Raw genomic sequence first — 27,878 nt, forward strand, 5'->3', positions numbered from 1 at the left:
GCTGTGCTGGCCTGCCCACTGCCCTGGGGCCCCGGGCCGGAGCAGGCGCCCCATAGACCCCAGCGTGGGGGCGTGGGGAGGCCAGCACGTCCGTACAGAAATCTCGCCCACGGACTCCAGGCTGTCAAGCACAGAGAGTCAGTTCTAGAACACTCCATCATCCCCCCAAATTCTCTTAGCAGGCATGCCCCGAGCTGCCTCCCCCGGCACCCAGGTCTGCTTCTGTCTCCATAGATTTGCTTTCTGTGGACGTTTCCTATAAACAGTCCGCTATGTGGCCCTCCGTGGCCGGCTTCTCCCACGCATCGTGTTTGCGGGCTTCACCGCGTTGGAGCGCGGGTCGGGACTCCGCACCTTTGCCTGGCGGAGTGACCTTCCGCCGTGCGGGCGGGCCTCGCGGCGTGGACGGCCCCGGGGCTGGGGCTCCCGTGTGAATCAGCCGCCAGTCGCTGGCCGTTCACGGAACCGTGAGGTGCCTGAAGTAGCGGCACTGCTTTGCCCTCAACGGCGTGAGCGCCTGTGCCCGCGGCGACGGTGGGGTCCGCGTCCGCGACCACCGCGCATGAGGTGGCCCGTGGCGCACGGTGGCCCAGGGTGGAAGTCCCAGCTGGCTGAGCCCACCCCACTCCCACAGAGAGCCCCCCAGCCTCGGTGACCTGGGCTGCCACGACCCCGGTGACAGGCCTGTGGCGCACAGGCCGCTGCAGGGGGGACATGTTCTAATTCAGGCGAGGCCGTGTGACAGGCCAGCCCAGCTGCCGGCGGGGACAGGGCTGTTTATAGAAAAGCCCGACCCCCCCCCCCAGGCCTGCCGGCTATTTATAGAGCCAGGCTTGGGGGAGTTGCCGCCGCGGAGGGCCAGCGTTTGGCCCTGCAGACCCCATGTGAACCCCCATGGTGGCCCCCCGAGCCCCACGCTCCCCCAAAAGCTCCCCACTAGCACCCAGCCCTTCCGGGACTCCAGCCCATCGCCCCTCCCCGGGCGTCCCGGAGGCAGCAGATAGCCCTTCCCACCTTCCCGCTCCCTTCGGCCACAGGGCCGCCTTTTCCTCGTCTACATGGCCGGCGTCTGTGCCCCAGCTCCGCTCCTACCGCCTTCCCCCCAACCCGGTAACACCCAGGCACCCTGGCCACAGCCCCTGCTGGCCACCCGATGCCGGCTCGCCCCAGCCTGCCCAGTCTCCGGCCCTCCTTTCCCTGTTCAGCCACTTCCCACAGGTGGGCAAGGGGGTGCTGCTGTCCCCCAAGAAGGCCCAGGACGGGACGCCCGCCCCTCACACCCCACTTGTTGCTTGCATTGCGGCGTTTGCCCCACAGCAATGCCGGGAGAAAGGAACCGGTGGGGTCCCCGTGGGAGAGAACAGGGTCCCCGGCGGGAGCCCAGGGGACTGTAGGGAGGGAACGGGAGGAGAGGACTGAGGAGGGCGGGCGGACAGTGCCCTCCTCTGCTGGGACTCTCCGTGAGTGACCTCTGTGTGACTCTTCTCTTCCTCCGTGGGAACTTCTGGTCCCCCTGGGGGAGCCCACAGAGCCACAGGCTAATTGCTGGCTCCAGGTCCCTCTGTACTGAAGACAGTCCCCCCACCGGAGAGGGAACAGGGTCTCCTGGCCCTGGGGGGAGGGGCCGTAGCACCCTCCTGCCCACAGGGGTCCATCCCCGGCCACTTCTCCCGGTGGGGCCAGCCCTGTCCAAACCCGAGTCCACACGAGAGACTTGGGGGGCGGGGTGGGCCCCGCGGGAGCCCGGCAGACGTTGCAAATCCTCTCCAGTAGCCCAGGCCCTCCCGAGGTGGGCCGGGAAAGGGTCCGCTGCGGAGCCTCGGGGAGCCTGCCAGCTGCTGCGGACCGGCGTGTTGGTCCTGCCGCTGCCCATCGATGCTGGACACTGAGCCCGAGAGTGCGGGTGGGGGTGCTGGGGAGGGGACACGCTGTCCTCCCCGACCAGAGCGCGTGCGTCGGCCCCGGACCGAGCTTCACCGCAGGCAGGCGCCCTCTGCGAACCCCCAGTGGGGTGTGAGGTCGTGGCTCCCCCCCTCACCCTGAAGAGGGCCCCCCGGGGTTTCTAAATCCCTGAAGTCCCGGGCCTGGTGTTGTCCCAGGGGAGCGGGTACCCAGGTCTCACCCCGGAGCAGGGCGCACAGGTGTCCCCGTGAGTGTCCCCGCGGGGGGAACCCGGCCATCTGTTCTTGGGCCCCCACCTCCAGAAGTGGGTGCCCGTGGCCGCGGCTCCCCGGGGGTGGCTGGGCGGGCAGGGGCGGACCCGGCAGCCTGGAGGTCACCAAGAGGCGCCGCTGCACCAGCCTGGCCCGCCCCCGGCCCGCCCCCTGCCCCGGGCCGGCTCCTTTTAATGGCACCGCGGCCGGGCTCTCCCGTGGCCCAGCACAGCCGAGGAGCCAGACCAACATGTCGGGGACCCGCGCCTCCAACGACCGGCCCCCGGGCTCGGGCGGCGTCAAGCGTGGGAGGCTGCAGCAGGAGGCAGCGGCCACCGGCTCCCGGGTGACCGTGGTGCTGGGCGCGCAGTGGGGGGACGAGGGCAAAGGCAAGGTGGTGGACCTGCTGGCCACGGACGCCGACGTCGTCAGCCGCTGCCAGGTGCGGGCCCTCCCCCCACCCAGCAAGCCCCCTCCTTCCCTTGGACCTGGGGCCCTGTCCTCCCGATCCCCGACCTGGACACGCCTCTTGGATGCCTCCCCTCCCTGGACGCCCTCCCCCTCGGCCGCCAGACCCTTCTACACGCACACACTCCCCTCTCCCCTAACTCCCCGGACTGCCTTCCCCACCCAGCCCCACCCCTCCAGGCCTCGGGCCAGGGCGGAGCTATAAATGCCTGTGCTGAGCTGGGGACACCCGATCTGGGGGGGAGGGGGGTTGTGCCATGGGTGTGCCGCTGGGCCCCAGCTCCTGGCTGGTCTGAGACACCCTCCGTCCTCACTGTCTGGGGCTGGTACGGGGCTGACCACAGGGTGGCCCTGGGGCACCAGCCAAGAGCAGGCAGAGGCAGGGGCAGGACCACGGACTAGGACCAGAAGGAAGACAGGCCAGGGGCAAGGAGGGTCCCCGGCCAGGCTCGGGGCAGGGGGGTGACCCAGTGTCTGGCGGTGCCACCAGGGAGGCCAGGCATGGGCTCTGTCCCCAACGGCCCAGGGTGACCACTTGCCAGCTGTGGGCTGTCCTCAGGGCTGCTCCCTGGGGCCACCACCCCTGTGCCAGGACTGAGAGCTATGCTTGGCGCTGGGGCTTTGAGCTCAGGGCACGGAGGAGGCCGGTTTTAGGGTGCATGCTTTGGCTGTGTGGGGTTTGGAGCCATGCCCATAAACGCTGCCCCAGACGGGGAAGGGGCACCCCCTGAGCTCTTCGTCTGGTGTGGGGCTTCATTCCCAGCTCCTGCCGGGAAGGCAAGGGCGGGGGCCCACTCCCACGGAAGGAAATGGGCCCCACACTTGGCTCAGAGAACACCTCAGCCGCTCTCTGGGTCACTCCTGTCCCCCACACACAGTGGGTTCTGGAAGGTGCATCCCGGCCTCATGGAGGGCCCTCCTACCCTTTCTGCCCCCAGCCAGGTGGGCAAGCCAGTGCCGGCCCCGGACAGCCTCCAGGAGCCAGAGGCAGTCTCCGGGCGCCCTGCTGCTTGAGCTAGGGGTCCTTGTCCCTCACAGCTGGGCACGCGGTGCCACCGCCCTCCATGTAACCTGGTGGCTCCAGTGAGCCTCCCAAGTCCGTCTGTGGCCCGTCTCCCTTCTGAAGAGCCCGGAGGGCTTTGCAGGCCATCCTGGCCACGGAAATGGCTCTGGCGTGGGTCCTCCCTGCTCTGCCGCACGGGTCAGCAGGACAGGACCAGCCAAGCACAGAGCAGGCAGGAGCCCCGTCACCTGACCTGGAGGCCCACGGGGCACCCTCGCCCCTAGCTGACTTCTCAGACTGAGATCAGATGCGTCTCTGCCTGCAGGAGCCCCGGGTGACCTCACAGTGGGGACAGCTGGGGGCTGTCCTGGGAGCCCAAGGTGCCGTCTTCCCTCCAGCCTCCAGACAGTGTGGTGGAGCGGGGAAACGGAGGCCCAGAAAAGCTGAGGAATGAGAAGCAGCAGCCCACCTGGGCCCTCGTGGGTGCCACCCTCCCACGGAGACCGCACAGGCTGTCAGGGCATGTGCAGTGAGGGCCCCGCGCTGGCCCTGGGGAAGCTGCCACAAAGCTCAAAGTCACGACCGCGGGTGCACAGAGCCAGACCCAGCCCTGACCCCAGGAGCCGGCAGCACACGGGAGCAGGGGCTTCGGGAAGCGGGCAGAGGGGCACGTGCAGGGGACAGGAGTCCTGTCTGGGTGGCTGCCTGGAAGGGCTGAAGCCGGCCAGCCCCAGTGACCAGAAGTGTCACCTGAAGTGTCACCTGGCCCGTCACTTGGGCCCAGGGCTGTCCTGAGTGGCAGCTGGACCGCCCAGCTCCACGCTGCCTCTGCCGACCCTCACCAGCAGCAGCAGCGGCCGCACCCCTGTCCCCTCCCTGCTCCGACTCAGCACCCCTCTGAAGCCCTTTGGGGCCCTCAGCGGTCTAGACCAGGGCCACCTGCTTCCCCACAGCTGGTTTCTTCCCTGTCATCACGCGGGGCCTGTGCTCAGCACCCCAGGACTCCCCCACTGCCTTCCCGACTGTCCAGGGTCTCGGGCTTGGGTCCCTCCTGCTGCTTTCTGTGTCCTTTGGGGGGCAGCCTCCCCTTCTGACTGGAGAGATTGCGCTCATCCCGCCTCCCCTATCATTCCCGCAGGACCCCCCAGCCGCCCTTTGTCCCACGCTGCTATGGGGTACCCGGGGTCGGGGCATGGCAGGGAAGGCCTCCCTTGGCTCACAGCGGTGCAGGTTCCCTCTGGGCCACATCACAGCGCCCCTGGGGACCGCTGCTGGCCTCCCCGTTCTCCACGAGGACTTGGGGCCAGCACACCGGCTGTGAGCTCTGCCCTCCCATCTTAGGAGTCTGCACACCTCCCCTGGGCTCTGTCTTCTTCTTCTCTCCCGCTGCTCAACCCTGTCCCCGGCCTGGAGTCGGCCCCAGGCCCACGTAGCCAGCTGCTCACGCCCAGCCCTTCCTCCATTTCCAAAGTTATTTTGTCCAGAAGGCTCTGGGGCATCCTGGCCAGGACTGCCACGGTTGGGATTTAAAATTCTCTCCTTTGCAACGGCAGCATCCATGGTACCGGGGTTCCATGGGTGACCGTGTTCAGTACAAGGGGGCTGTGTTTCTCTCGGCTTCCACCACAGTCTACGTGCGATCACCCATCTGGGGGGCGCACGTGTCCATCCAGGTCACGCCCCGGGAAGGGCCGGCGACCTCGAGCTGCTGGTGGAGAGCTATGGTTCTGTACGTGGTGGTCTCACTCTCTGAAGGGCCATGTCCTGCAGATCGTGGGGGCTCTGGGACCTCTCTCGCCACGTGGGTATCAGGAGATATCGAGCCTCACCTCGAACCCCCAGCCGGTCAGGGCCCTCCATGGGACAAGGGGTGGGGAGAGCCTGCTGTCGCTTCCAGAAGCAGGCGTCCCTGCATGGCTGCATCCTCCGACGCTTGGGGGGCAGGGTATCCCCCAGCTAACACAGCTCTTGGTGGCTGTGGAAGTGTCTGCAATGGGCAGCTGTCACCTGCCTGGAGCCCCTGAGCTCTCCCTCCCACCCCCCTGCGGCGCTGAGCCCAGGGCCACTCTGCGTGGGGTTGAGTGGGTGAACGCAGCGGGCAGCAGGCGAGGGAAAGGACTGTGTAGGTGGGTGGACTTCAGGTCGGGTCCCCAGCGTCTCCACCCTGAGAGCAGGCCACTTGTCGCGTGTCACCCAGGACCCAGACTCAGCCGGACCCCTACTGCACCGGGGGCTGGCCAGGAGCAGCTGCTCCTGTCCCCTGCTCCCCTCCCTGCTCCCCTCCCCTGCTCCCCTCCCCTGCTCCCCTCCCTGTTCCCCTCCCCTGCATCTGGGCTCAGACCAGGGCTGGGGATGGGTGCAGGCAGATGAGCTGCTCCCTCTCCGAGAGCTGGACCGGGGAGGCCAGCAGGCACTGTGGCTGCCGGAGGCGGGGTGGGGACAGGGCTGTCGGAGAAATGAGATCAGGAATGTTGGGGAGAGGGGGAGTCTGGAGCTCACAGGCCTGGGGCCCCTCGAAGCTTAAGGGGGTGGGGGTGCATCACAGGACAGATGACCAGGCTAGTGCCTCCCTGGGAATCAGGGCCGAGGGCATGGTGGCCAAAGGAGCCGTCCAGAACAGCGTGGAGACGTGGAGACGAGGAGACGCGTTTTGTTGGGGGTTCATGGAGAATGGGAGGGGAGGGGCCCCTGGCAGGTCAGAGGTCAGCGGAAGGCCATCCACACTGACACCGGCAGGGCACTCCGGACGAGGGCTGGTGCACCAAGGCAGGAAGGGGACAGATGCTGGTGTGCGAGGGTACACGCGTGGGAGACAGGGATTGCAGGATGTGCTTCGCGGGGAGCCCTGAGGAGACATCGTCGCAGCCCTGGGGAGTGGGGTGGGCGCCCCAGGGACACCCTTGAGCCCCCGCAGTCTGCCCCGCCCCGGGCACACTCGCTGCCTACCCCACCCTGTGGCCTCCGAGGAGGGGCGAGAGCCCCGACCAGCGAGCGGACCCTCTGAGCCGGCTGAGCTCACCCCTCACCGTGCTGAGGCCTGCGCCCGTGGGTGCCTGACCCGACTTGGGGACCGAAGGCCTGCCCTTTGCACGGCCCAGCAGCCTACCCTGTTGCTGCAGGAGCAGGTCGCCCAGACTGGGCACGGCCCCCAGCAGATTCAGGGGCTCCACAGAAGGCGGCAGGAAAGGGGGGCCGGGAGGATGACTCTCACAGGCTCTCTGTCCGCCAGGTCTTGGGGCCCAGTGGGGACGTCAGAGCTGGCTCTCAGGGCGGCACAAGCCTCGAGGTGCCCAAGAGGGTGGCTGAGGCCGTGCTCTCTCGCTGCCAGGTGGGGACCAGAGAGGGGGTCTGCAACTGTGTGGCTCCTGGCCACCGCTCACACTCCCACAACGGGCCTTGTGTGTATCTCAGACTGGGCAGTCCCTGGGGAGGGCTCCCTGCGCCTGGGCCCCACTTTCCCTGGTCCCAGAGAGAGTGGGCCTGCTGGTCTTCTGCAGGGACAGGAAGGTTTCCGAGTGGGCCGGCCTTGGCCTTGGTCTGTTCCTGGGCCCAGGAGTGAGAGCCCCCTTTTCTGCCTCCCGTGGGGCAGCTGGCTGGGGCTTCCGTGGGGTTCGGGCAGGGTGGCGGGAGTGGCTTCAGTGTCCGTGGTGGGTCCGGAGCGGGGCCCGACCCAAGGCTCTACCATAGAGGGAGGACCCGGAGGCTGGCAGAGCCCCGGAGGGGCCACCCCGAGCCCCGCCTCTGTGCCCAGCTCCCGCCTGACTTGGCCCATCCCCTGGGGTACAAAGATAAGGGGAGGTCTGCTCCAGGGAGCCGTGGGGCAGACGGTGAAACAGATCTGGGAGCCGCCGCCCCAGGCTGCCCTGAGTTCCAGGATGGTCCTCGCTCACTCTCTCGGGGCACAGCGTGGAACCTCCAGAGCCTGCCCTCCTGGGCTGAGCCGCCCGAGAGGGAAAGGGGCCAGGCCGGGCCGGATGTTCACAGCCGCTCTCACTGGGACGCTGGACAAGCTCCTCCCTCCACGTGGTTTTCCAAACCGGGCTGGAGCTGCGGGAGCTGCACCCCCAGCCCAAAGGCCCCTGGGCCTGGTCCTCTTTGGGCCACAGGGGGCAGGTGGCAGTGGGGCTGAAGCCTAAGGAGGGCGCGTGGGGTGTTCCTGCCCCCATCTCACCACCTGCCCGCATGCCATCTAGGGGAGGATGGACGGCGGTCTCTGGGACCATCACCCTGAACCTCGGCGGAGCTGCTGGGAGATCCTCCCTGCAGGTCAGCAGGCCCTGGGCTCAGCGTCCTGGGGTGAGCTCCTGCCCCCTGGGAGTGGACTGTGGTCTGAGGCCTGGGCCCTGCCGCTGGCCTGGGTCATCTGATGCCCACTGGGCCACAATGGCCTGTGCTGTTCCTAGGTGCCCGTGTTTACCCCACACAGAGGCAGGGGTGTGCTTCACAGCGCTTCTGGTCTCTGTGTATGTCCTCAGGCCGGCCGACACTGGCCCTGAGCACTGGGAGAGGAGGCGGCGGGAGGGGGCTCTCCAGGCCGGCTGTGGCAGGTGCGAAGCCGCTGTCGGGGGAAAGCATAGGCAGAGAGGCAGGCGTCCTGCATCCCAGAACAGCCTGGATCCTGCCCTGAACTCCCTTCTCTTGGGACCCCAGGTCCCCCCATTTGCCAATGGAGACCACACCCCCAGCACCCCTCCCACGAGATACGATTCTGGCTGGGGTGCGCATGTGAGGGGAGTCAGCAGACAGGCGCCCAGGTGAGGGCAGAGTAGGGGAGGGGCGGGGGTCCGCTCTGAGCCCACCGCCTCCCCTGCCGAGCCTCCCCCACCCCATCAGCGTCCGCTCTCTTCATCTCCCCTCCCTCCAGCCGCCCCTCGGGGTCCCACATCTCTCTGCGGCAGCCTGTCGCTACCTGCCACTACCGTCTCCATCCTGAGCCCCCCCTGGCCTGGAGCTGCCTGTCCGCCCTTGCTCGTGGGGTGGCCCCCTGGGCTCCCAGGCCCCCACAGGCCCCTTTGTCCTTCCCGTCTGCTCCCCGCAGCCCATCCGTATCCACCATCGTTCCCTCAGAGGCTGCGGTCAGTTCCCACAGCCAGTGACCTGGGAGCCCCAGGGCAGCTCGGCTCCCACTGGTGACGGGGAGCTGGGGGGACACGGTCACAGTAGGGTGTCAAGTGCACGCCTGGACTGCGGGGACCCCAGGAGTCTGTCAGAGACGCCCTCCACGCCATGTCAGGGGCAGCGGGAGCAGACCCACCGGACTGTCCACGCGCATTCCAGACCCGCGGTGCTCGGGCGTCTGGGGCCCCTCCGCGGACCCGGCTTCCAGCAGGAGCACCCTGGGCAGCTGGCAGAGCTCACAGGGCGGAGACGGGGAGCAGGGGCGCCGTGGACGTCGGGGAGACGCATTCAGACCCCAACCCCACCGCTTCACGTACGAGGCCTGACGTGAGGTCCGGGAGCGAAAGCCACTGGGTCTGGGATCTCTGTTGTCACCCCTTGCTGTCCCCAAGCGCCCTGCCACCCCCTGCCCCGGCTGTTTGGGTGGAGGAACCGGGAGATATAAATTTCATCCAGATTCTCTAGGAGGAACAGGTGCTCCCGGCTGGCAGATGGGGGGAGGAGGCCGCTGTCACTCAGCCCCGCCTGGGACGGGCAAGACCACGGCCACCAAGCCCTGCGGCCCAGCGCAGGGGGACGGCGCGGTGTGGCAAGGACTGGGCCTTGGCCGGGGCGGGGCCCTGTGGATAAGCCAGTGTCTCTGTGGGAACTTAGGACGGGAAGGTGGGGCCGGCCTGAGCACAGGGCACGCGCACGGACCAGCATGCTTCCCCACCCAGGGGCACCCCCAAGGGTCCTGTGTAGCACACTGGGGGGGCCCACTGTGTCCTCTGTTGGTGGGAACAGCAGGCTGGGCACCCCTCCTGGGGCTGGACCTCCTTGGGCTCCCCCCCACCCCCTCAGCCAGCCCCAGCCCCCTATCAGCAAGAGTTCCACAAAGGACGGACCCTGTCACCCGGGTGTCCCCCAGAACAGAGCTAGACTCAGAGCCGTGTTCTCTTTCATATTCTGAGATGGCAGGCCCAGGTGGAGTGGTCCCTGCTCAGGGGGCCGGGGGTGCCGGCCTTGCGGCCAGTGGCTACACCTGTCCCTCACCCCGTCCCAGACAACGGTGCTGTCTAGCCTAACCTCTGCCGCCTGGGAGCTTGGGCTGTGGGGGCCTGGATTTGTGCTTCCTGGAGAGGCTGCCCCCTCGTTCCTGCATCAGAGGAGGGCCCTCCAGAGGGGCTCGTAGAGGGGACCTGTGCCAAGCCAGCCTCCTTGGGGCATCAGCATGGGCCCATGGGATGGTCCTGGGCCGAGGGGGCGGGGGGCAGGGAGGGTGGGACCAGCCCGAGTCCCCTCCAAGCCAGTCCCCTGGCCGGGTCTCTGCACCTCATCCATGGCAGGGGTCGGTGACCCGGTGCACCCAGACATGCATCAGAGCCAACCACGGCTCCAGAGGCCCCAAGTCCAAGTGTGGACAGTGTCCCACACACCCTGGGGGACAGAACCACTGCCCTAAGCCACCTGTGTTCGGAGCTGGTCCAGAGCAAGTCTGGACAGGCCCTCCCGGGCAGGCCAAGCCCTGCGGCTCCCACATACTCATCGGGGTTCTGTTCCTAGGGCGGCAACAACGCGGGGCACACCGTGGTGGTGGACGGCAGGGAGTACGACTTCCACCTGTTGCCCAGCGGCATCATCAACACCAAGGCCGTGTCCTTCATCGGTGAGTGCCGGCGACCCGGGGTCCCGCGTGTGTCGGCAGCACAGGCCGGGGTGTCATCCGGCCCAGGGTGCCCCTGCATGTGGGGCCGGACACAGCAGGAGAGCTGGGCTGGCGCACGGGCAGGGATCCTGTCCTGGGGGCCGCCCAGCCTGGGCCAGAGGAACCAAGGGCGGGAGGCCCCACGGAGCCGCGTGTGCGAGCTGTGTGCACGTGTGGGAGGAAGCCTGTGTGGGTGTGAGTCCGTGAGCAAGTGTGCTGTGTGGGTAGGTGTGGGCAGGTGTGCAGGCAGGTGTGTGTGTGTGCGTGCGCCCAAGCGTGAGCAGGGGCCGGACTGCTGCCGCACCGGCGGACGCCCCGCCTGCTGACTCCCTTTGTCTCCCCCTCCCCACAGCACCCCTGCCCTGGCTGGGGCCTTCCCTGCCCTTCAGGGTCCCTCCCGCCTCTAGGACTGTGCGGTCTCCTGCTCTCTCTGTCTCTCTGTCTCTGCCCCTCTCTCCCCCTCCCTCCCTCCCCCCTCGGCTCGTAGACAGAGCCTCCCTGGCCTAGAGCAGCCCACCCCAACCCAGATGCCCTCCTGCAGTGCCCAGGACACTTCCTCTGGCTCCTTCCGGGGCTGACCAAGACCACCTTCGTGCCTTCTCTGTGCCCAGCCCCCCGCCCCGGGTTGGGAAGCGTGCCCAGTGAGGGCACAGGGCCGCCAAAGGGAGGGGAGTGTCGGCTGAGGGGCTGCGTGCGGTCAGGCTGCGCAGGGCGACAGAGCCAGGCCGCTGTGTGGGCGAGGACGGCACGGTGACACGGGGGGCTCACTCAGGGTGGGGCTCGGGGGGAGGCTGTCCTGCAGCCTTCTCCTGGCCCAGCCTCATCCGCTGGGCCCTGCGTCCCAGCTGGGGGGAAGCGAGGCCAGGGAGGGCCTACTTGGAGCTGGGGTGAGTCAGGGTCAGCAGCCGGAGCCCAGGCTGTGTGGTCACGGGGAGCATCGCAGGGGGCGCCTGGCAGCGTGCTCAGCAGGGGGCAAAGGTGCCAGAACTCAGCTGCCCCTTGGCTTGCGACATTCCCCGGGCTCCTGTCACGTGGTCACTTCAGGACGCCCTGGCATTTAGGTGACCTTTTGTACTTGGCGTGGCTTGCACAGTCTGAGCCACTGCCATCTGGACCCACATCCTGTCTCCCGTGGCGGAGCCTACGCCACCGGCAGCCCTGGTGGGGACCGGTGGGGGTGGCAGGGGGAGGGCTCCTCCTGGGAAGACGGCAGGTGGCCCGGGTGGCTGCCTTCGGTCTAAGAGAAAAGGGACAGCATTTCGCTTCGGCCCGGACCCCACGCTAACATGCTGTGTGACCTGGGGCCGGTCGCCTTCCTTCTCTGGGCCTCAGTCCGCCCCTGTGAACAGTGTCCACGGGCCACACTTCAGCGTCCCCAGGAGGGAAGGCACGGCTCCCCAGAGGCCCTTCTCGGGCCGGGAAGGGTCTACCGCACCACCCGAGGGAACCGTCCCAGCTCCCTGGGGCCTCCGGGCTGTTGACATTCAGAACGACTCGGCTCCGGGGCTCGGTCCTCACTCCTGGCAGTGGCCTCCGCCGTTCGCTGGGACGCCTCGCTCTCGGGCTCTGCACCTGCTTCTGTTGCTTTCGTTTCGGCCACTTCTTCTCCTGCCGTGAACACACACCTTACAAATCCACCAGCTTAGCCGCTCCGACACGCAGAGCCCGGTGCCGTGAGCTCGCTCACACTGCCCGTCTCCAGAACTTTCCGTTTCCCCAGCTGAAACTGTCCCCATTCAACACTATCCCTGTCCCCCTCCCCAGCCCCTGGCATCACCCCTCCTGTCCCTGTGAATCGGACTCCTCTAGAGACCCCCACGAGTGGAATCACACAGGGTCTCTGTCCTTTGGACCTGCCTGTGTCACTCGGCATAGCGTCCTCAAGGTTCGTCCATGTTGTAGCAGGTGTCAGAATTCCCTTCAACGTAGGCTGCCGCGGCTGCTGTGCGACTCAGTCCCCTGTGGTGTGTTGCAGGCAACGGGGTGGTCGTCCACTTACCCGGCTTATTCGAAGAAGCAGAAAAGAATGAGAAGAAAGGTAAGGCTGAGTCCGCGCACACGCGCCCTGGCCTGGGCCAGTCCCCAGCAGTGCGGCGGCCAGCGCCTGCCGTGTAGGTTCTTGGGGGGCCGGGGGATCTCTTTCCCCAGCTCAGCAGGCCCCCACCCGCCTCCCGCTGGCTCGGCCTGTGCAAAACGCTGGGTCTGCCCTCCGGAAGCAAGGCCCCGAAGTATGGCTGTGGGCCGCAGTGTTTATGGGGAGTTGTCGTGACACTGGGGACAGGGGGCATCTGGAGGGTCCCACTCAGGAAGTCTGGAAGGGGCCCTGGGACCTAGAACTTGATGAAGCTTCCCAGGACACCCCATGTCCGGCCAGGCTGGGGGACCACTGGGCCAACCACGCCTACCGGGAAGGACGCGGTTCCTGGGGGCTCCTGGGGCCAGGAGGCAGGCAGTGACCAAGGCCACCAGCCAGGGTGTCTGGGCAAGCTGCCCCCCCCGGAAGACTGTCTAGAGGGGGCAGCCCAGAGACCCTGATAGGGTCCGAGGAGGAAGCAGGGCTGGGCGTCTGGGCCTGAGTTCCAGACAGGAGCGGGAAGAGAAAACGGGAACCCGACCCTGGGCCTGAGCGCCAGGACGCGCCAGGACAGAGGTCCCGCAGGGGGCTTGGGGGAGAGATTCCTGAGCGGGTAGAGGGGCCGTGAGGGGAGGGCACACCCCCATGATCTTTGTGGACTCCTGCCCCGGGTGGGAGCGGGGCCAGCTGCCCAGCCTTGGCCGCGCTGCCCGGGACGGCTGACCGCCTGCCGCGTGACCGCAGGTCTGACCGACTGGGATAAGAGGCTCATCATCTCCGACCGCGCGCACCTCGGTAAGCACGCGGGGGCCGGCGGGAACAGCCGCCCCACGGTGGCCCCCTCCCCCGCACACCGAGCCCACGTAGCCCCACGGGGCCTTCTCCGAGAACTGCCGAGTAGGCAGGGGGTCGGAATCACGGTCCCCGTTGGCAGATGGGAAACCTGAGGCCCAGAGGGACTCCCGGTCACATGTGAGCATGCGCCGGGCAGAGGCAGATTCTAGCGTGTCCCCTTTCAAACTGGACCACCTATCCCGGGCAGCCCGGGCACGGGCAGGGGAGCCCCATAACCCGGTGTCTGTCTCTCGCCCGGGGACTCTCACCGGGCCGCGCAGTGTTTGACTTTCACCAGGCCGTCGACGGGCTGCAGGAAGCGCAACGGCAGGCCCAGGAGGGCAAGAAGTGAGTATCTCCAGGGGCCCCTCTTGTCCCCGTGGCTCTCGAGTCTGGGAGCTCTGCAGGGTGCCGACTGGGGGGACGGGGTCCCCTTGAAGCCACCACGACCATAGACACCCAGCACAGCCTGACCCATACACAGGCCCCCCACACCCAGGCCCCACAAGCACACACAGCTGACTTTGTCCTCCGAAGACATTTATGAGAACGTGCGGGGCGCTGGTTCTCCAACCAGGACAGGGTGAAGCCAGGGGTGTCCTGCCCCACCAAGCGACATGCTCACTGGCCACCTGTGTGCACGCACGTCCACGTGTGTGCACGCTCAGACCGCACACACACTCATAGCCACATGTGCCAGGTGGGAGCTGAGCGGGCCGTTCACTGAGCCCGGGGCAAGAGCGGTGGCCGGCAGTGGGCCCAGGGTGGACACGGCCAGTGCGCCCAGCCCCCGAGGAGGCAGCCGCTGGCAGACCTGGATGGCAGCGTCCTCCGTGCCCAGCCAGGGGGAAGCTGGGGCCCAGAGCAGGCAGGACATCTGAGAGCCAAGGCTTGGAAGGTCGGGGGGGCTACGCCTGGCCCAGGACCCCTGTGGGGGCCCTAGCCCCCGGATTCCTGCCGGACAGTGGAGGGGCCGGTGGGCTTTCACAGTCCCAGACCGCAGGTGCTGCCCTGGGGACCGTCCCTCCCAGCCCAACTCTTGTTTGTAACAGGGGTGCTGCCTGGTACCCTGAGCGCCCAGGTCCTCCAGGCCCCAGCAGGCCGCGGGACCGGCCCCTCGGGCTCACGGCCATCTGTCTTTCAGCATCGGCACCACCAGGAAGGGCATCGGACCCGCCTACTCTTCCAAAGCCGCCCGCACAGGCCTCCGTGTCTGTGACCTCCTGTCGGACTTCGATGAATTTTCCACCAGGTACCAGCGCCGCACGCAGCCCAAGGGGGGACTGTGGCTGGAGCTGCGGGCGCGGACACCAGGCGGGGCGCGGGGTCGCAGTCACTGTTGCCCCCGCAGATTCAAGAACCTGGCCCGCCAGCACCAGTCCATGTTCCCCAGCCTGGAAGTGGACATCGAAGGGCAACTCAAAAGGCTCAAGGTGGAGCAGAGGCTCTGGCGCGACGGGCGGAACCGTGGGGGTGGGGGTGGGGGTGGGGGGCGGGGGGCGGGGGCGGGGAGCGGGGCCCGCCCCGCAGAGACGCCGCTCTGCTTGTCAGATGTCCGTGGAAGGCGCAGGGACATATCGTCCCAGGTACTGCTGTGGGGTGGCTGGCCCTCTTGGGGACCACAGGCCTCCTGTGCAAACCCAGGCCACTGAGGGCAGGAGGGTCCCCCCCCGCCGGAGGCCAGGGGACCAGGGGACATTCCCCAGGACGTGCTGGGGAAAGACACTGTCCCTGTCCTATTTGGGGTAGCGGATAGAGGTGGCCTTGCTGACACAGAGCGGCAGCACAGGGTGAGGACACAAAGCCCTTCCTCAATTTAATCCCCTCTTTGAAGGCCTGTCGCCACATATGGTCACCTTCTGAGCTGCTGGGGGTCAGGACTCCAGCAGATGAACCGTGGACGGGGTTGGGGGTGGCGGACAATTCAGCCCGTGGCTGCAGGAGGAGGCCACTGCGAGCCTCACGGACAAGACCCAGACGGGCTGGGGGCGAGGGGCCGTTCCACATCTCGGGACAGGCTTGCAGGTCAGGCCCCTTTTGGGAAAGGAATGCCCTAGAACTTCAGGCTGTCCGGAGGGGCCTGGCCCCCACCCCCAGCCTCCTCTGCCTGATCGCCCCCGCCCCCTGCCTCCTCTGCCTGCCCCACAGGGCTTTGCTGAACGGATCCGACCCATGGTGCGAGACGGCGTCTACTTTATGTACGAGGCGCTCCATGGCACCCCAAAAAAAATCCTCGTGGAAGGTGCCAATGCAGCCCTCCTCGATATTGACTTTGGTAGGTCCCCAGCCTGGCTGATCTCCATGAAACCCCGTTTCCTGCCTGCTGGGGACCAGGCTGGCCACTGCCCTCTGCCAAGCCGGAGCGCAGGGCCAGCACGGTCTGTGGGGGTGGCAGGCGGCCCCTGACCGGCTCTGTCTCGCAGGGACCTACCCCTTCGTGACGTCCTCCAACTGCACCGTGGGCGGCGTGTGCACGGGCCTGGGCATCCCCCCACAGAACATAGGCGAGGTCTACGGCGTGGTGAAGGCCTACACCACACGCGTGGGCATTGGGGCTTTCCCCACCGAGCAGATCAATGTGAGCCTCCATCCCAGCAGGACCGCAGCAGGGGGACACCGAGCCGTGAGGGTGCCCAGGGGTGGGGTGTGCAGAGACACACGGGGCAAGTGCGGAGGCAGGCGGCCACAGGTGCACGCGAGGCGGCGCGTTCCAACAGCCCTGCACCCCGCCAGCTCCCGGGGACCCGCTTTCCCCAGGAAGCACCGCAGGCAAGCCGCGTGCCCCCGGGTGGTGCGGCTCAGGGGCCCTCTCGGGACTCCCCTCGGCAGTGAGGGCCCAAGGCTCTGGTCCTGAGCAGGGGCGTGAGAGGCCAGTGTGGGAAGGACGGGGGAGGAGGGGGAGGCAGCGGAGAGAACCGCTGAGCTCAGAAGCGAGGTGCAGACTCCCCCCTTCACGCGGCCGTGGACCTGCTCTGCTGTCACGCAGGAGATCGGAGACCTGCTACAGAGCCGTGGCCACGAGTGGGGAGTGACCACGGGCAGGAAGAGGCGCTGCGGCTGGCTGGACCTGATGATTCTCAGATACGCTCACATGGTCAACGGCTTCACCGCGTAAGCAGCCCTTCCCACACGTGCGATGTTGGGGTACTGGCCACAGACACCCCCGCCCCGTGGCGGGGCCACAATGGCGGGCGACACCCGAACCGGCCATCGGCTCCTGAGCCGGAACAGGGAAGGGGGCGGCCCGAGGGCATCCTGGCACCTGGAGGTTAAGGTCGATTGTCTAGAGAGGGAGTGCGAGCCTGGCACCAGGGGCTCCCACCGTGGCCCTCGGGGACACGACACCTTCTCCGCGGGGCCTGGCCAGGCCTGACCGTCACGAACTCCGTTAGGTCTGCTGGGGTGTAGGGCTGGGCGGTGGGAGGGCAACACTGTCCCCGCACTGGGACCAGGTGGCGAAGGGGCTGCCCTCTCAGCACTGAGGTGCCGCGGCTGCAGCAAAGCGGAGGACCGGGGGGCCCCCCGAGGGCCCGTGAGGGAGAAAGGAGAGGGGAGGCGGAAGGAGGGGGGCCTGAGCCAGGAAGAACGGTGGCTCCGCACAGTCCCTGGGTGTCCCTGGGGCTGCTGGCCACGGAGGAGCGCTGAGACCCCACACGCGGCCCTGTCAGAGGGCCACTAGGGCCAGGGCCACGGGAATGGGGTCCCACGGGGGCGTCCAAGGGGAGGAGACCTCAGCCAGGCAGAAGCCATGCCCCCAAGCCCGGCCACCGCGGCTACACTCGCCGGCGACTGTCAGCAGAGGGGCCGCGCAGGGGTGCAGGCTTCTGCAGTGCAGCTCCGTCTGCTGGCTTGGGGACAGGCTGGCCTTGACAAAACTAGACATCCTGGATGCCCTGGACGAGGTGAAGGTCGGTGTGTCGTACAAGCTGAACGGAAAAAGGATCCCCTATTTCCCAGGTACAGGGAGGTGGTGGCTTTTGTCTGTCGCATGGGAAGAGGAGGAGGAGTGGGTCTGCAGGGCGGACACTGGGGGGACCAGTGGGAGCCAGGCCCCGCTCACTCCAGACCCCGGGGACACTTAGGCACTGCGGAGGCCCAGCTCCCTGGGCAGGCATGGACTGCTTTGTGCAAACGTAAAGACGACTGTCTTACCGAAGAAAACACGGTTTTCAGTTATTTAAGACCTAATGGTTTTCTGTGACCGTGCGCCCCCCTCAGAAAGCACCAAGGCGAATGTTCACTTGGATCTCACGGTTCCCGTTCTGACTGCACTCTCCCTAGCAGCCCTCTCTCCTCTGAGCACATGTGTAGACCCCCCAGTGCTCTTGGCCCGTGCCCCTGACCCTACTGACCCCTGTCCTTAGAGATGCCACAGAAAGGGTCTGGTGTGAGCCCAGGGATCCAGGGCCCTGGGGAGCGTGCAGGGAAGACCCTGCCATAGACATGTTCCGGCACCTTCCATCAGTCAGGGATGGCTGGCATCTACTGTGTCGTGTGCCGGGAGCCACAGACTCCCGGCTGGAGCAGGGTCCTTGCCCTGGGAACAGGACAGAGATCTTTCTGGATCCCTTCATGCTTCAGGGCCCTTTAGTTTCCAAGTTGCGGGGAGGGGGGCACCTGGCAGGGCTCAGTCTGTTAAGCATATCTTGATTTTGGCTCGGGGCATGATCTTGGGATTGTAAGATCGAGCCCCAAGTCAGGCTCTGTGCTCAGGGCGGAGCCTGCTGGAGATTCTCTTCCTCTGCCCCACCCCCTTGCACACTCGCTCTCCAAGTAAATGGGTAACTAAAATCTTACAAAGAAAAGAATTTCCAAGTGGGGTCCATGGAATTCCTCAGCTGAGTCACCTGTGGGCGTTCTAGGAGACCCCTTAGCAAGTCCATGAGCAGGGTGGTCTGGAAGGGGTACAGCCCATGTCCGAGGACCATTCCCCTCCCCCAACAGCAAACGGGGCCACATGCCTCCCCCCGCTGACCACTGTGGCAAGCAGGCCCCCCAGTGGACGACCCGAGCACCCGCACCTTGGGAACGTGGGTCACCTCCCCCCACCCCGTCTCCCCAGCAAACCAGGAGATACTGCAGAAAGTTGAAGTTGAGTACGAGACGCTGCCTGGGTGGAAGGCGGACACCACAGGCGCCAGGAAGTGGGAGGACCTGCCCCCACAGGCGCAGAACTACGTGCGGTTCGTGGAGAATCACGTTGGCGTGGCAGGTGGGTGCCCGTGTCCCAGCCACCGCCCTGCCCTCTGCCCCCCACCTCCGGGGCTGAGCGACCCTGTTCCCTTCCAGTGAAATGGGTTGGTGTTGGCAAATCAAGAGACTCGATGATCCAGCTGTTTTAGACAGAGACGGCGCTGGCCCAGCGGTCCCCAGCGGTCCCGTCCCACCTTGACAGCCAGAGTCAGCGCCCAGAAGGAAGAAGTAGGAGAACTATTTTCTGTACTTTTATCTTTCTCGCTAAGCCTTCAGCTCAGCCACAGTGATCCGAACATCTGACAGCCAGCGTCATGTCCGTTTTTTCTTTTTAAACTCTGCTACTGAAAATGAGCAGAAGCACTCCAACAGAGAACTTTGATGGCACATTCACTGTCACATGGTTGTACGGCCAGCTGCAGCCATTTAGTAATAAACATACCCAGTAGCCACTGGATGGTGGTATCAGTCTGTCTCTGCTTCTGACTGTCCTTTCGTTTTGACTTTACTGGGGACAGTGGTCTGGGTGACGCACGTCTCTGGGATCACAAAGCCAAGCTGTTTGGTTGCTCAGACGGGAACGGGCCCAGGTAGGCGAGACCATGGGCGTTCAGTGCGTTCCAAAAGGGAACCATTACAGAAATGCCCCCTTGAACTCTAAGCCCCACACAAGGGCCAGGGGCAGCCTCCAGCAGCCCCTCTTCACCTCGGCTGCACAAACCTGCCCTCATCCCTCTGGAGGTCACTGGACTGAAAAAGCAACTTAAGTGGCCACAGCTGCACGAGCTTACTGTGTTCTCCACTAGAAGCTGAGTGACCTCCTTGAACAACTCTTCCAGTCTGGGTAAATTTAGGAAAATAACCGCCCCTTCGCTATCATTTGGGAGAAGGAAGGAATTAGATGGGGAGACCTATCTAATTCAGGGTTAAATCCCGGCCTCGTAACCCTGACACTGTCATTTGGGCTCCAGGAAATGGGTGGAGAGCCCACGGGGCTCTCTTCCCAGGCAGCACACGGGTCCAGTGGGCTCCAGTCCGGCGGGCTCCCACCGTGGAGATGCTATCGACGTGACAGGATCTTTAGGGCGCAGGCTCCATTCGGAAAGTCCCGGGACTTCACGCACACCAGTGAACCGCTCCAAGCAGTGCCCGCAACAGTCGTGAGTGATTTCCGAGAAGCTACAACCAGTTTCTCGGGGCTGCCAGTCAGCGAGCAGCAATGGTACCTGGAGGCGGGGGCGAGAGGCACCGGCAGGAACCGTTGAGTTTTCCGAGAATCACTTCTTTCCATGGTATGTCGAGAGGGAGGGGAGGACAGCCCCGAGGCAGGCGTCGGATCTTCGGGAAAGAGCGGCCGTCCCCTCCACTGCACGGGACCCCACGCGATCCTCGACGGCTGCCTGGCCGCATCTTGCCACAGCACAGGTGCACGCCTCTGACCGAGAACCAGAGTAGGCGTTTTTCGTTAGAAAATCGTTCATGCCGTGTAAAAGCCACAAGCGTGGCGCTGCGAGGTTGCCCTGCAACTTAGATCAGCTGCGGAAAAGGCTCCCAAACCTCCGCTCGCAGTGGCTGCTGAACCCCGCTTGACCGCGAACTGCTGATCTTCTACCTCCGGACAGAATCTTGAGGGGGCGGCCTCGGGCAGCGTCCCCGGGGTCCGCAGCGCTGTACAGGCCGCCTTCCGGGGACAAGGATTCTTCCCTGGCACCGACCCCTCCCTCGCGCGGCCCCGGCCCCAGAGCGCGGCAGGGCCTGGCCGTCCTTCCAGGCGGGGCCGGGTCCCCCGCGGGCCCCCGCGGCCCGAGCTGCACGGAAGGTCCTCAGGCGGCCGACCCGCGTCTTCCCGGCACGGAGCTGCGGGGCCGCCCGCCCGCCTCCCGCCTCCGTCCCGCAGGCTCCGGCCGCGGCCGCGCTCCCCCCCGAGGCCGCGCAACAGCCGCACCGGCCCCCCGGGGACCACGCGGGAGGGGCGGCCCCGCGCGCGGCAGCTCCACTCTCGGGGCCTGCGGGACGGAGGTCGCCGGGGGCGCTCGCGAGGGGGCCGGGGCGGCAGCAGGCGGACGCGAGGCCGGCCGGCCGGGCCCCCGACGCCCCGCCTGGCGCGCGCGCGGACCCACGGCCGCCGGAGCACGTGCCGAGCCCCGCACGACCGCAGCCCACACCCCTGCCGGGCCCCGCACGGTCGCCGCGCGCTACGCCCGGGCCCCGCGGCTCGCCGCCCTCCCGCCGGCCGGAAGTGACGTGGCGCCCCGGAACCGCGGAAGTGACGCGCGGCCACTTCCGGGAGCTGCTCCCACTGAAAACAAGGAAACGCGAATCGTCCTCCAACTCCGGTGACACACCGGGGACGGTACCAGTTCCAGCAGGGCTGTCGGGACCGCGGCCCTGCAAAAGCTGGGCCACCCGCCCCTCCCGCGCAAACACGCCCAGCCCCGCCCCCCACGGGACCGCAGCCCGTCCCGCCACGCCGCGTCCCGACTCCGGGTCCGGGTGGCGCCCGGCCTGTCCCGCGGCGCACCTCCCACAAGGCCCGCCCCCGGCGCACCGGTTCCGCCTCCAAGCTACGCTCAGCCTATCCGGCGCCGGGCCGCCTTCGAGCCCCGCCCCACACCCTTGCCTTCGGCCCATCCCTCGCCGCGCCGCAACCGGGGCCCCGCCCACTCTCTCTACTTTTCCCGCGCTGCCCGTCCCGCTCCCGCCCTCGCCTCCAGCCTATCCCGCGCCGCCCCGCCTCCAGCCCCGCCCCTGCCCTCGCCGCCGACCTATCCCGCGCCGCGCTCGAGCCCCGCCTCCGCTCTCGCCCCAGCCTATCCCGCGCAGCACCGCTTTCGAGCCCCGCCTCCGCCCTAGCCCCCGGCCTATCCCGCGCCGCGCCGCTTTGGCGCGCGGCTGTGACGTCACGGGTCGCGGCGAGGCGCGCGCGGCTGAACGGCGCCGCTGCCGGCCCGCGGCCATGCCCAAGCGGGGCTGTCCGTTCGCGGACGCGGCCCCGCTGCAGCTGAAAGTGCGGGTTGGCCAGAGGGAGCTGAGCCGCGGCGTATGCGCCGAGCAGCACTCGCGGGAGATCTTCGGTGAGCGCGCGGCGGCCGAGGGGCCGCGGGAGCCGAGGGGCCGCGGGCGCCGTGAGAGCGGCGGGGACGCGCCCCGCGGGGACGCGACGTCGGCCCGGGGCTGCCCCTGGTCCGCGGGAGGCCCGGGAGGGCCACGTCCCGAGCGGAGCGGGCGGGCGCGAGCGTCGGTCCGGAGCCTCGGGCCGCGCGGGCGACCCGCAGGGCGCGGGGTCCCCAGCGGGCACGGGTCTCGGGGGGCCGCAGAGGCCGAGCGGGAGCCGGTAGGCGGGGGCGGAGGGAAAGTTGCTGCGGGCGGAGGCCGGGAGGCGGGCCCGGGCCGCGGGACTCGGCGTGAGCGCACGGCGCGGCCGCCGCTGAGGTGCGAGGGCCGCGAGCCGCGGCAGGGGTCCCGCGGGCTGCGTCGGGCGCACGGGCGGGCGCGTTCCCGGCCGCCGCTGGGGGCTGGACAGCTGCGGCCGCGGCGGGGCGCGGCCGGGGGCTCCGTGTCGGTGCCCGCAGGAAGCGCTGCCGCTGCCCCGCACCAGACGCGGGGAGAGCCCCCTCGGACAGCCGGTCCTCCGTCCCCCACGCGGCTGTTCCGCCTTCCCGTCCTGGCGCGTCGGAGGCTGTGCAAGGACCGCGAGTGCGGCGCGCGGTGGGGGCGGGCCTGTCGCTGTGCGCCGCGGGGACGGGCCTGTCGCTGTGCGCCGCAGAGGAGCCTGAGGCAAGCGGGACCGAGTGCAGCTCTTCCCCCTCCGCTCGAGCCCGCTGGCGTCCCGGCCGCGGCTGTCGCCCGAGCTGCCGGCCTTGCTCGGGTCACAGGCTGTACAAGACCAGCATCACCCGCAGCACAGGACCCGCCCCCACTCCACCCCGGGATCGGGCGCTCTGGGGAGGGGCTGGAGGAGGGGGCTGTCGTGGGCCCCCCACTTCCCTTACCCGGTGCCTGTTGTTCCTGTCGCCGTCACACAGGGCCGGCAGCTCCTAGGATCCCCGCTCTGGCTCCCTGCAGACAACGCAGGCAACCACAGAGCGTCTGGGGGGCTGGCGTTGGGCACTGGATCTCGTGAAAGCCCCTGGATCCCGGAGGGGTGGCCTGGTGGAGAGCCGCTGCCGCCGGTGCTGAGCAGCCCGTTCAGCTCTTAGGGTGGGGGTGTCCAGGGCCCACCGGGGTCTGGAAAGCACTGGGTTGCCTCTGCCAAGAGCCAGTTGCCGCCCTGTCCTTTGCCAGCAAAGGTGGGGGGGTGCCACTGGCTGGGGTTGTGGGCCCAGACCAGAGCCTCTGGCTGAGAATTAGTGATGTGAAGTGCCCGCTTACAGGGTGCTGGGCAGGAAGCAGTAGTGAGATGAGGCCCCTTGTCCCGAGAGCCACGCAAGCACCAGGAGAGGGAGCCTGGGTAGGGCTGCATGGTCCAGAATCTTCCTGGAGGAGGGGACCGTGGAGCCTGGGTGAGGAGGGGCCAGAGGACAGAGTGGTCCCCAGCTCACCGGGGAGCAGCATGGGCTGAGGGCGACTGGGCGACAGCACAGAGGAGGCCTGGCCTCCGCCGGCCCGAAGGACAAGGGGCCGTGCAGAGCTTCCACCCCACGGGGCTGTGAACACCGGCACTGGTTTGTTTTCCCCAGAGAAAACCAAGCAACTCCTGTTCCGAGGGGCTCAGGCCTACATGGACCACTTGTGGGAGGAGAGCTGTGCCATCGTTGACCTGCCGGAGTCCCCGAAGCCGGGCCCCACGGAGGCCCTCCGGGCCGCACGGGGGCAGATGCTGATTGGACCAGACGGCCGGCTGACCAGGAGCCAGGCCCAGGCCGCTGAAGCTGGTGAGTGAGGCCGACGGGCGCTTTCCCTGTGCGCTAAGGGTGGCTGTGACGAGTGTGTCCTTCGTTCCTGACACCGTGGGCCTGGGGGCTTCTCCTTCCCCAGACAGGCAGGGGCTGGCCCCAGGGTCTGAGGAGCTGCTGAGTGCCGGAGGCTCCTGACATTAGGAGGCTGTACCCCCCCGGCCACCATCCGAGCCTGGGGGTTGTGAAGTAGCTTCTGGCTGGCGGATCAGGAAAGGAGTAGAAACCCCCTTGGTGTCCTGCCTGCTTTCCACTTGCAGCGAGACACGGCGTCCCAGCCGGGTGGGAACCCTGGACAGGCCGCAGCATCGTGGGCGGCTCAGACCCCCGCCTTTGTTGCTGGAGTCACAGTTACTGCCCGCCCCTACCCTGCTCCCCACTCCCAGGGCCTGGACGGGGGCCCAGGAATGCAGGGGCCACACTTGGAGACAAAGGTTTTGGACGCATGAGACGAAAGCCACGGGAGTTCTCATACAAGCCGCCGAGGGAGGAGTTGATCCTTCCAGTACCGAGCACCTAGGTAGCGGGAATGGAAGGAGGGCTCAACCCAGAGCCACGGAAACCGCGCTCTAAGGGCTCCTGGGCGGCTGGGGTCTCCCTGGTGAGCAAGGGTCTGTGTGCGGCGCTTTCTGGAAGGTTGTCATGAGGACCCGGCGGGAGAGGCGTGTAGGGAGTCAGGTCAGCCCTCCGTCCCCGGGCCGGGGAGGCGGCCCCACAGCCTCCAGCACTTGAGATCCCCTGTGGGGCTGACAGGCAGTGTTTCTTCCTCACAGACCTGTCCGGGGCCGAGACCAGAGCCTGCTCCTCGTGCGTGCGTGCGCTGGACGGGACGGCGGTGTGCGGCCAGTGTGAGCGTGCCCTGTGCGGGCGCTGTGTGCGTGTCTGCTGCCGCTGTGGGGCCGTGGCCTGCAGCCTGTGCACCCTTGTGGAGTAAGTGCCCGACCGCGGGGCGCCCCAGTCACGGTGCGGGCCTGGGGGTGGGAGAGCGGCCCGTCCGGCATCGCCCCTGGTGGTGTGCTGGGGCCGAGAACCGCTTGGCCTGGCCTGCAGCTTCTCTGAGGATGGGCTTTCCTTGGGGAGACGCAGGTCGCGCAGACAGCCAGTTCCGCCCTTGCTGGGGTCCCGTCGTGCTTCGTGGGCCGACTTTTCAGCCTTCGACATCAGGACCGTCTCACGTGTTTTTCCTGTTCGCGGGCTCGCGGTGGAGGAAGCGGGTGGGAGCAGGTCTGTGTGTGTGTGTGTGTGTGTGTGTGCGCGTGTGCGCGCGCACGCGTGCGATTTCCTACCGTCTTGAGCGGAAACGGAGCGTTTGCGTGGTCTGTTCCGGGAGCGTGCGCGTCTGGTTTTGCCAGCCGAACCCACACCTGCGTGGGAAGTGCTGGGTACCAGTCCCCCCACCAGGAGCCACTGTTGGCTGCTGGGTGTAAGACCGGCCCCCCACGCAGACTCGGAGCTGGCTGTGTAGACCTCAGACTGGCTTGTCTCAGCGGTCTAAGACCAACTGTGGAAAGCAGAAGGCCCTCTCAGGGCGGCCGGCGGAGCCCGGGAAAGCCGGGGCAGCGCGTGCGGCACAAGGAGGGGCAGGCGCCGGGAGCCGCTCTTGGGCTTGTATGTTGGCTGTTCACACACACACAACACGCTTTCCTCTGTTTCTGCTCGTTCTGCCCCTCCCGTGTCTATGCAGACTGAAGACGGCTGAGTCCGCAGCGTCCTAACGCCCGTTCACGTGGGGCGGGACCCAGCTCTGCAGCAGGGTGGTCAAGGGGGAAGGAGAGTTGCCTGGAGCCCTCCTCCCGCCGGCCGGTGTGCGGGAACCTTCCTCCTGTCCTGACGGTGTCCTCCTGGTCTTTACTTCCTGCTTTTCCCCAGCTGCCTACGGAGCTCACCCTGTGATGGGGGGCGGGGGGCGTCCATTCCCCAGACACGACCGGCCGGGCTCTCTGCTCCGTCTCACAGCGTGCTGCAGGTCACGAGGCCGAAGTGGCAGGTGTGGAAGCCAGCTCGGCCCGCTCCCCCGCCCCCGCAGGGGTGGTCCCTCGGTCCTGGTGCCGGGAGCCGCAGAGGCGGGTGCTGTGCCAAGGCCCTGCGTTCACAAAGACACAGGCCGGCGGCCGGCGGCATCCCGCCCGCAGCTGATCATCCTCCATGAGTCCGGTGCCGGGGGCCACGGGCTTACCGTCCTTCCCGTCAGGTGGCGGGCAGCTCTGCCTTCTCGCTGGCGCGTCTTGGACTAGACGCCTTCTGTGTGTGTTCTGTAGCAGGCGGCCCATTTCTTGTCCTTGCAGGGTCTCTCCTGATGACCGTCCCCGTGATTTGCTGGACCACTGTGGCTCAGTAAATCCTCACGGGATACTGGGAGGTTTCTGTGCAGCACAGGCCGCAGGTGGACCACCGGCCGTCTCAGTCTGCCGGGGCCGCTGGGGCAGACACCGCACACAGGCGGTGTAGACAGCAGTTCTCGTGCTCTGGAGGTAGAAGTCCGAGATCAGGCGGCAGTGGTGTTGGCTTTTTCCCAGGCTCTGAGGAAGGCTGCCTGCAGGCCCGGGGGATTGTGGGCGCACCTCGGCATTCTCCCGGTGGCCTCGCGCATGGGGTCAGGGCACATGTGTCTGCCGTGGGGCCGCATCATAACTGGTTCTGTCTGCAGCTCCCAGCCCTGTCCCCAGATGAGGTCAAGGGACCAGGGGTCAGCACCGCAACATAGCAATCTAGGGGGGCACAAGTGAGCCTCCGAATCACTTGTTCTCTCTTCCTTGTGCCGTTGCAGCTGCGGGGACGTTCACGAGACGGTGCTGTGTGCCAGCTGCGCCATGTTCGAGGCCTGAGGCCCAGGGCGGATGCCAGCTTTCCGGACGGGCCGCACGGGCGCTGACACTGCGGAGCTGGGGGCAGGGGCAGGGGTCTGTTTTATATTTTGTACTGAGGGCAGCGTGAATAAACCCCTTTATATTTGGACCAGAGGCCTTGCTCAGCAGCTCTGGGAATACAGCCTCCAGGGGCGTGTGCCCGCCGGCATGCAGGCCCTCGGAGCTACGGGTGAGCCGTGTTCGCACTCTTCCCGATTTTATGGATGGGAAACAAGTGCCCGAAGTTGGGTCTTTGAGCCCCTCCAGCCGGTGGTGAGGAGAGAGGATTTGGAGCTGGGTCGTCTGACTCCGGAGTGCAGGACCGCTGTGTCAGAGCCGCTCGGGATGTCAGGTGACATCCCAGACTGTCCCTGAGATGGCACCACTACCTGCGCCCATCCTGGGTGTCCACTAGGTTTTTCAGGGGCGGCTCTGGGTGGCCTGACGGTCCCTGCTCTCCAGGAGTGACGCCCAGCTGGGTAGTGTCCTCACTGCGTTCGGGGCAGTGGGGTGTGTGCGACCTGGAGGGAGGGCCGTTGATGGCAGCTGCACCGAGGTGGCCAGCAAGACAGAAGAGGCAGCCAGGGGAGGTCATACGTGAGCAGGGTACAGATCTCCCTCACCTGGCGCGAGGGTCCCCTGCTGTGGACTCAGAGGCCTGCTCGTGAGCAGAGAAGCATCCAGGGAATTCTTAGAAGACAGAGGGTGGCGGGCTGGAGATCTGCTTGGATTCGCTACCGCGAGGAGCATAAAAACCCCTGAAGCTCAGATGGGGGGGGGGCGCGCACAGGCAAGGAGGCCGACGCGGTCAGGGCCCCGAGCTCTGGAAACAGCTGTCCGTTGGTCATCCTGGTCACAGGACCACCTCTCGTCTGGCTTCCTGCAGAGGCCCTGGGGCCTCCTGGGTGCCCCCCTGCAGGCCATGAGTCCAGCTGGCACAACATCACACCAGTCATTTGGGAAATGCATATCAAAACCCCAAGGACGTAGCACCTCTCACCAATGGCCCCCATTAAGGAAACAGAGCCAGCGGCGCCTGGGTGGCTCCGTGAGTTAAAGCCGCTGCCTTCAGCTCAGGTCATGGTCTCAGGGTCCTGGGATCGAGCCCCACACGGGCTCTCTGCTCCGCGGGGAGCCTGCTTCCTCCTCTCTCGCTGCCTGCCTCTCTGCCTGCTTGTGATCTCTCTCTCCTGTAAAATAAATAAAATCCTTAAAAAGAAAAGACAAGACAAAGCAGAGCCAGCGTGGGCAGGGATGCGGAGAAAGCGCTGTCAGTGGGAGCGGAAGATGGAGCCGCTGTGGAAAAGAGTGTGCCGGGCCCGTCAGAGGACGGAAAGGAGAACTGTGGGGTGATGTGCTTGTCCCTCTAGCGTGTGTGTGCTTACCCAAAAGTGAAAGCAGGAACATGAGGAGACGTGTGCCCCACCCCCCTGTGGTCACCGTGGCGTGAGTCACCATGGCCGGGGGGCGGGGGTGGAGGGCAGCCTGGGTGTCCATCGGCAGGCGAGGGGGTGAACAGACTGGCCCGTCTGTGCTGGGGGGCGCAATCCAGCCTCAGGGAGAAAGGAGGTCCCGACACCTCTAGGGACCGTCAGGACAGGGGGCTC

The 27,878-nt window shown here is 67.0% G+C and overlaps 2 protein-coding genes across 7 annotated transcripts; both read left to right on the forward strand.

Moving 5' to 3' along the window:
- Nucleotides 1–2,095: 2,095 nt before the first annotated feature.
- On the forward strand, nucleotides 2,096–18,987 carry ADSS1 (adenylosuccinate synthase 1). Of its 5 annotated transcripts, none has more exons than XM_080808278.1 (13): nucleotides 2,096–2,595; nucleotides 10,288–10,390; nucleotides 12,405–12,467; nucleotides 13,248–13,298; nucleotides 13,619–13,685; nucleotides 14,482–14,589; nucleotides 14,689–14,770; nucleotides 15,486–15,612; nucleotides 15,761–15,915; nucleotides 16,324–16,448; nucleotides 17,197–17,294; nucleotides 18,400–18,549; nucleotides 18,627–18,987. In XM_080808278.1, exons 1-13 carry the CDS (start codon nucleotides 2,404–2,406, stop codon nucleotides 18,677–18,679), a joined length of 1,374 nt encoding a protein of 457 aa, XP_080664404.1. In that variant the 5' UTR covers nucleotides 2,096–2,403; the 3' UTR covers nucleotides 18,680–18,987. The 5 variants fall into 5 exon arrangements, with proteins under 5 accessions (XP_080664404.1, XP_080664408.1, XP_080664406.1 ...); XM_080808282.1 differs by having other exon boundaries at nucleotides 2,372–2,595; nucleotides 13,636–13,685; XM_080808280.1 differs by lacking the exon at nucleotides 2,096–2,595 and adding an exon at nucleotides 7,442–7,890.
- A 2,439-nt stretch (nucleotides 18,988–21,426) lies between these two features.
- SIVA1 (SIVA1 apoptosis inducing factor) lies at nucleotides 21,427–26,380 on the forward strand. Of its 2 annotated transcripts, XM_080808284.1 has the most exons (4): nucleotides 21,427–21,604; nucleotides 23,210–23,404; nucleotides 24,199–24,355; nucleotides 26,193–26,380. In XM_080808284.1, the coding sequence occupies exons 1-4, from the start codon at nucleotides 21,487–21,489 to the stop codon at nucleotides 26,248–26,250; spliced, it is 528 nt and encodes a 175-aa protein (XP_080664410.1). In that variant the 5' UTR covers nucleotides 21,427–21,486; the 3' UTR covers nucleotides 26,251–26,380. The 2 variants fall into 2 exon arrangements, with proteins under 2 accessions (XP_080664410.1, XP_080664411.1); XM_080808285.1 differs by lacking the exon at nucleotides 24,199–24,355 and having other exon boundaries at nucleotides 21,447–21,604.
- Nucleotides 26,381–27,878: the final 1,498 nt, after the last annotated feature.

This window comes from Martes martes (assembly GCF_963455335.1).
Source record: "Martes martes genome assembly, chromosome: 7".
NCBI classification, from domain to species: domain Eukaryota; kingdom Metazoa; phylum Chordata; class Mammalia; order Carnivora; family Mustelidae; genus Martes; species Martes martes.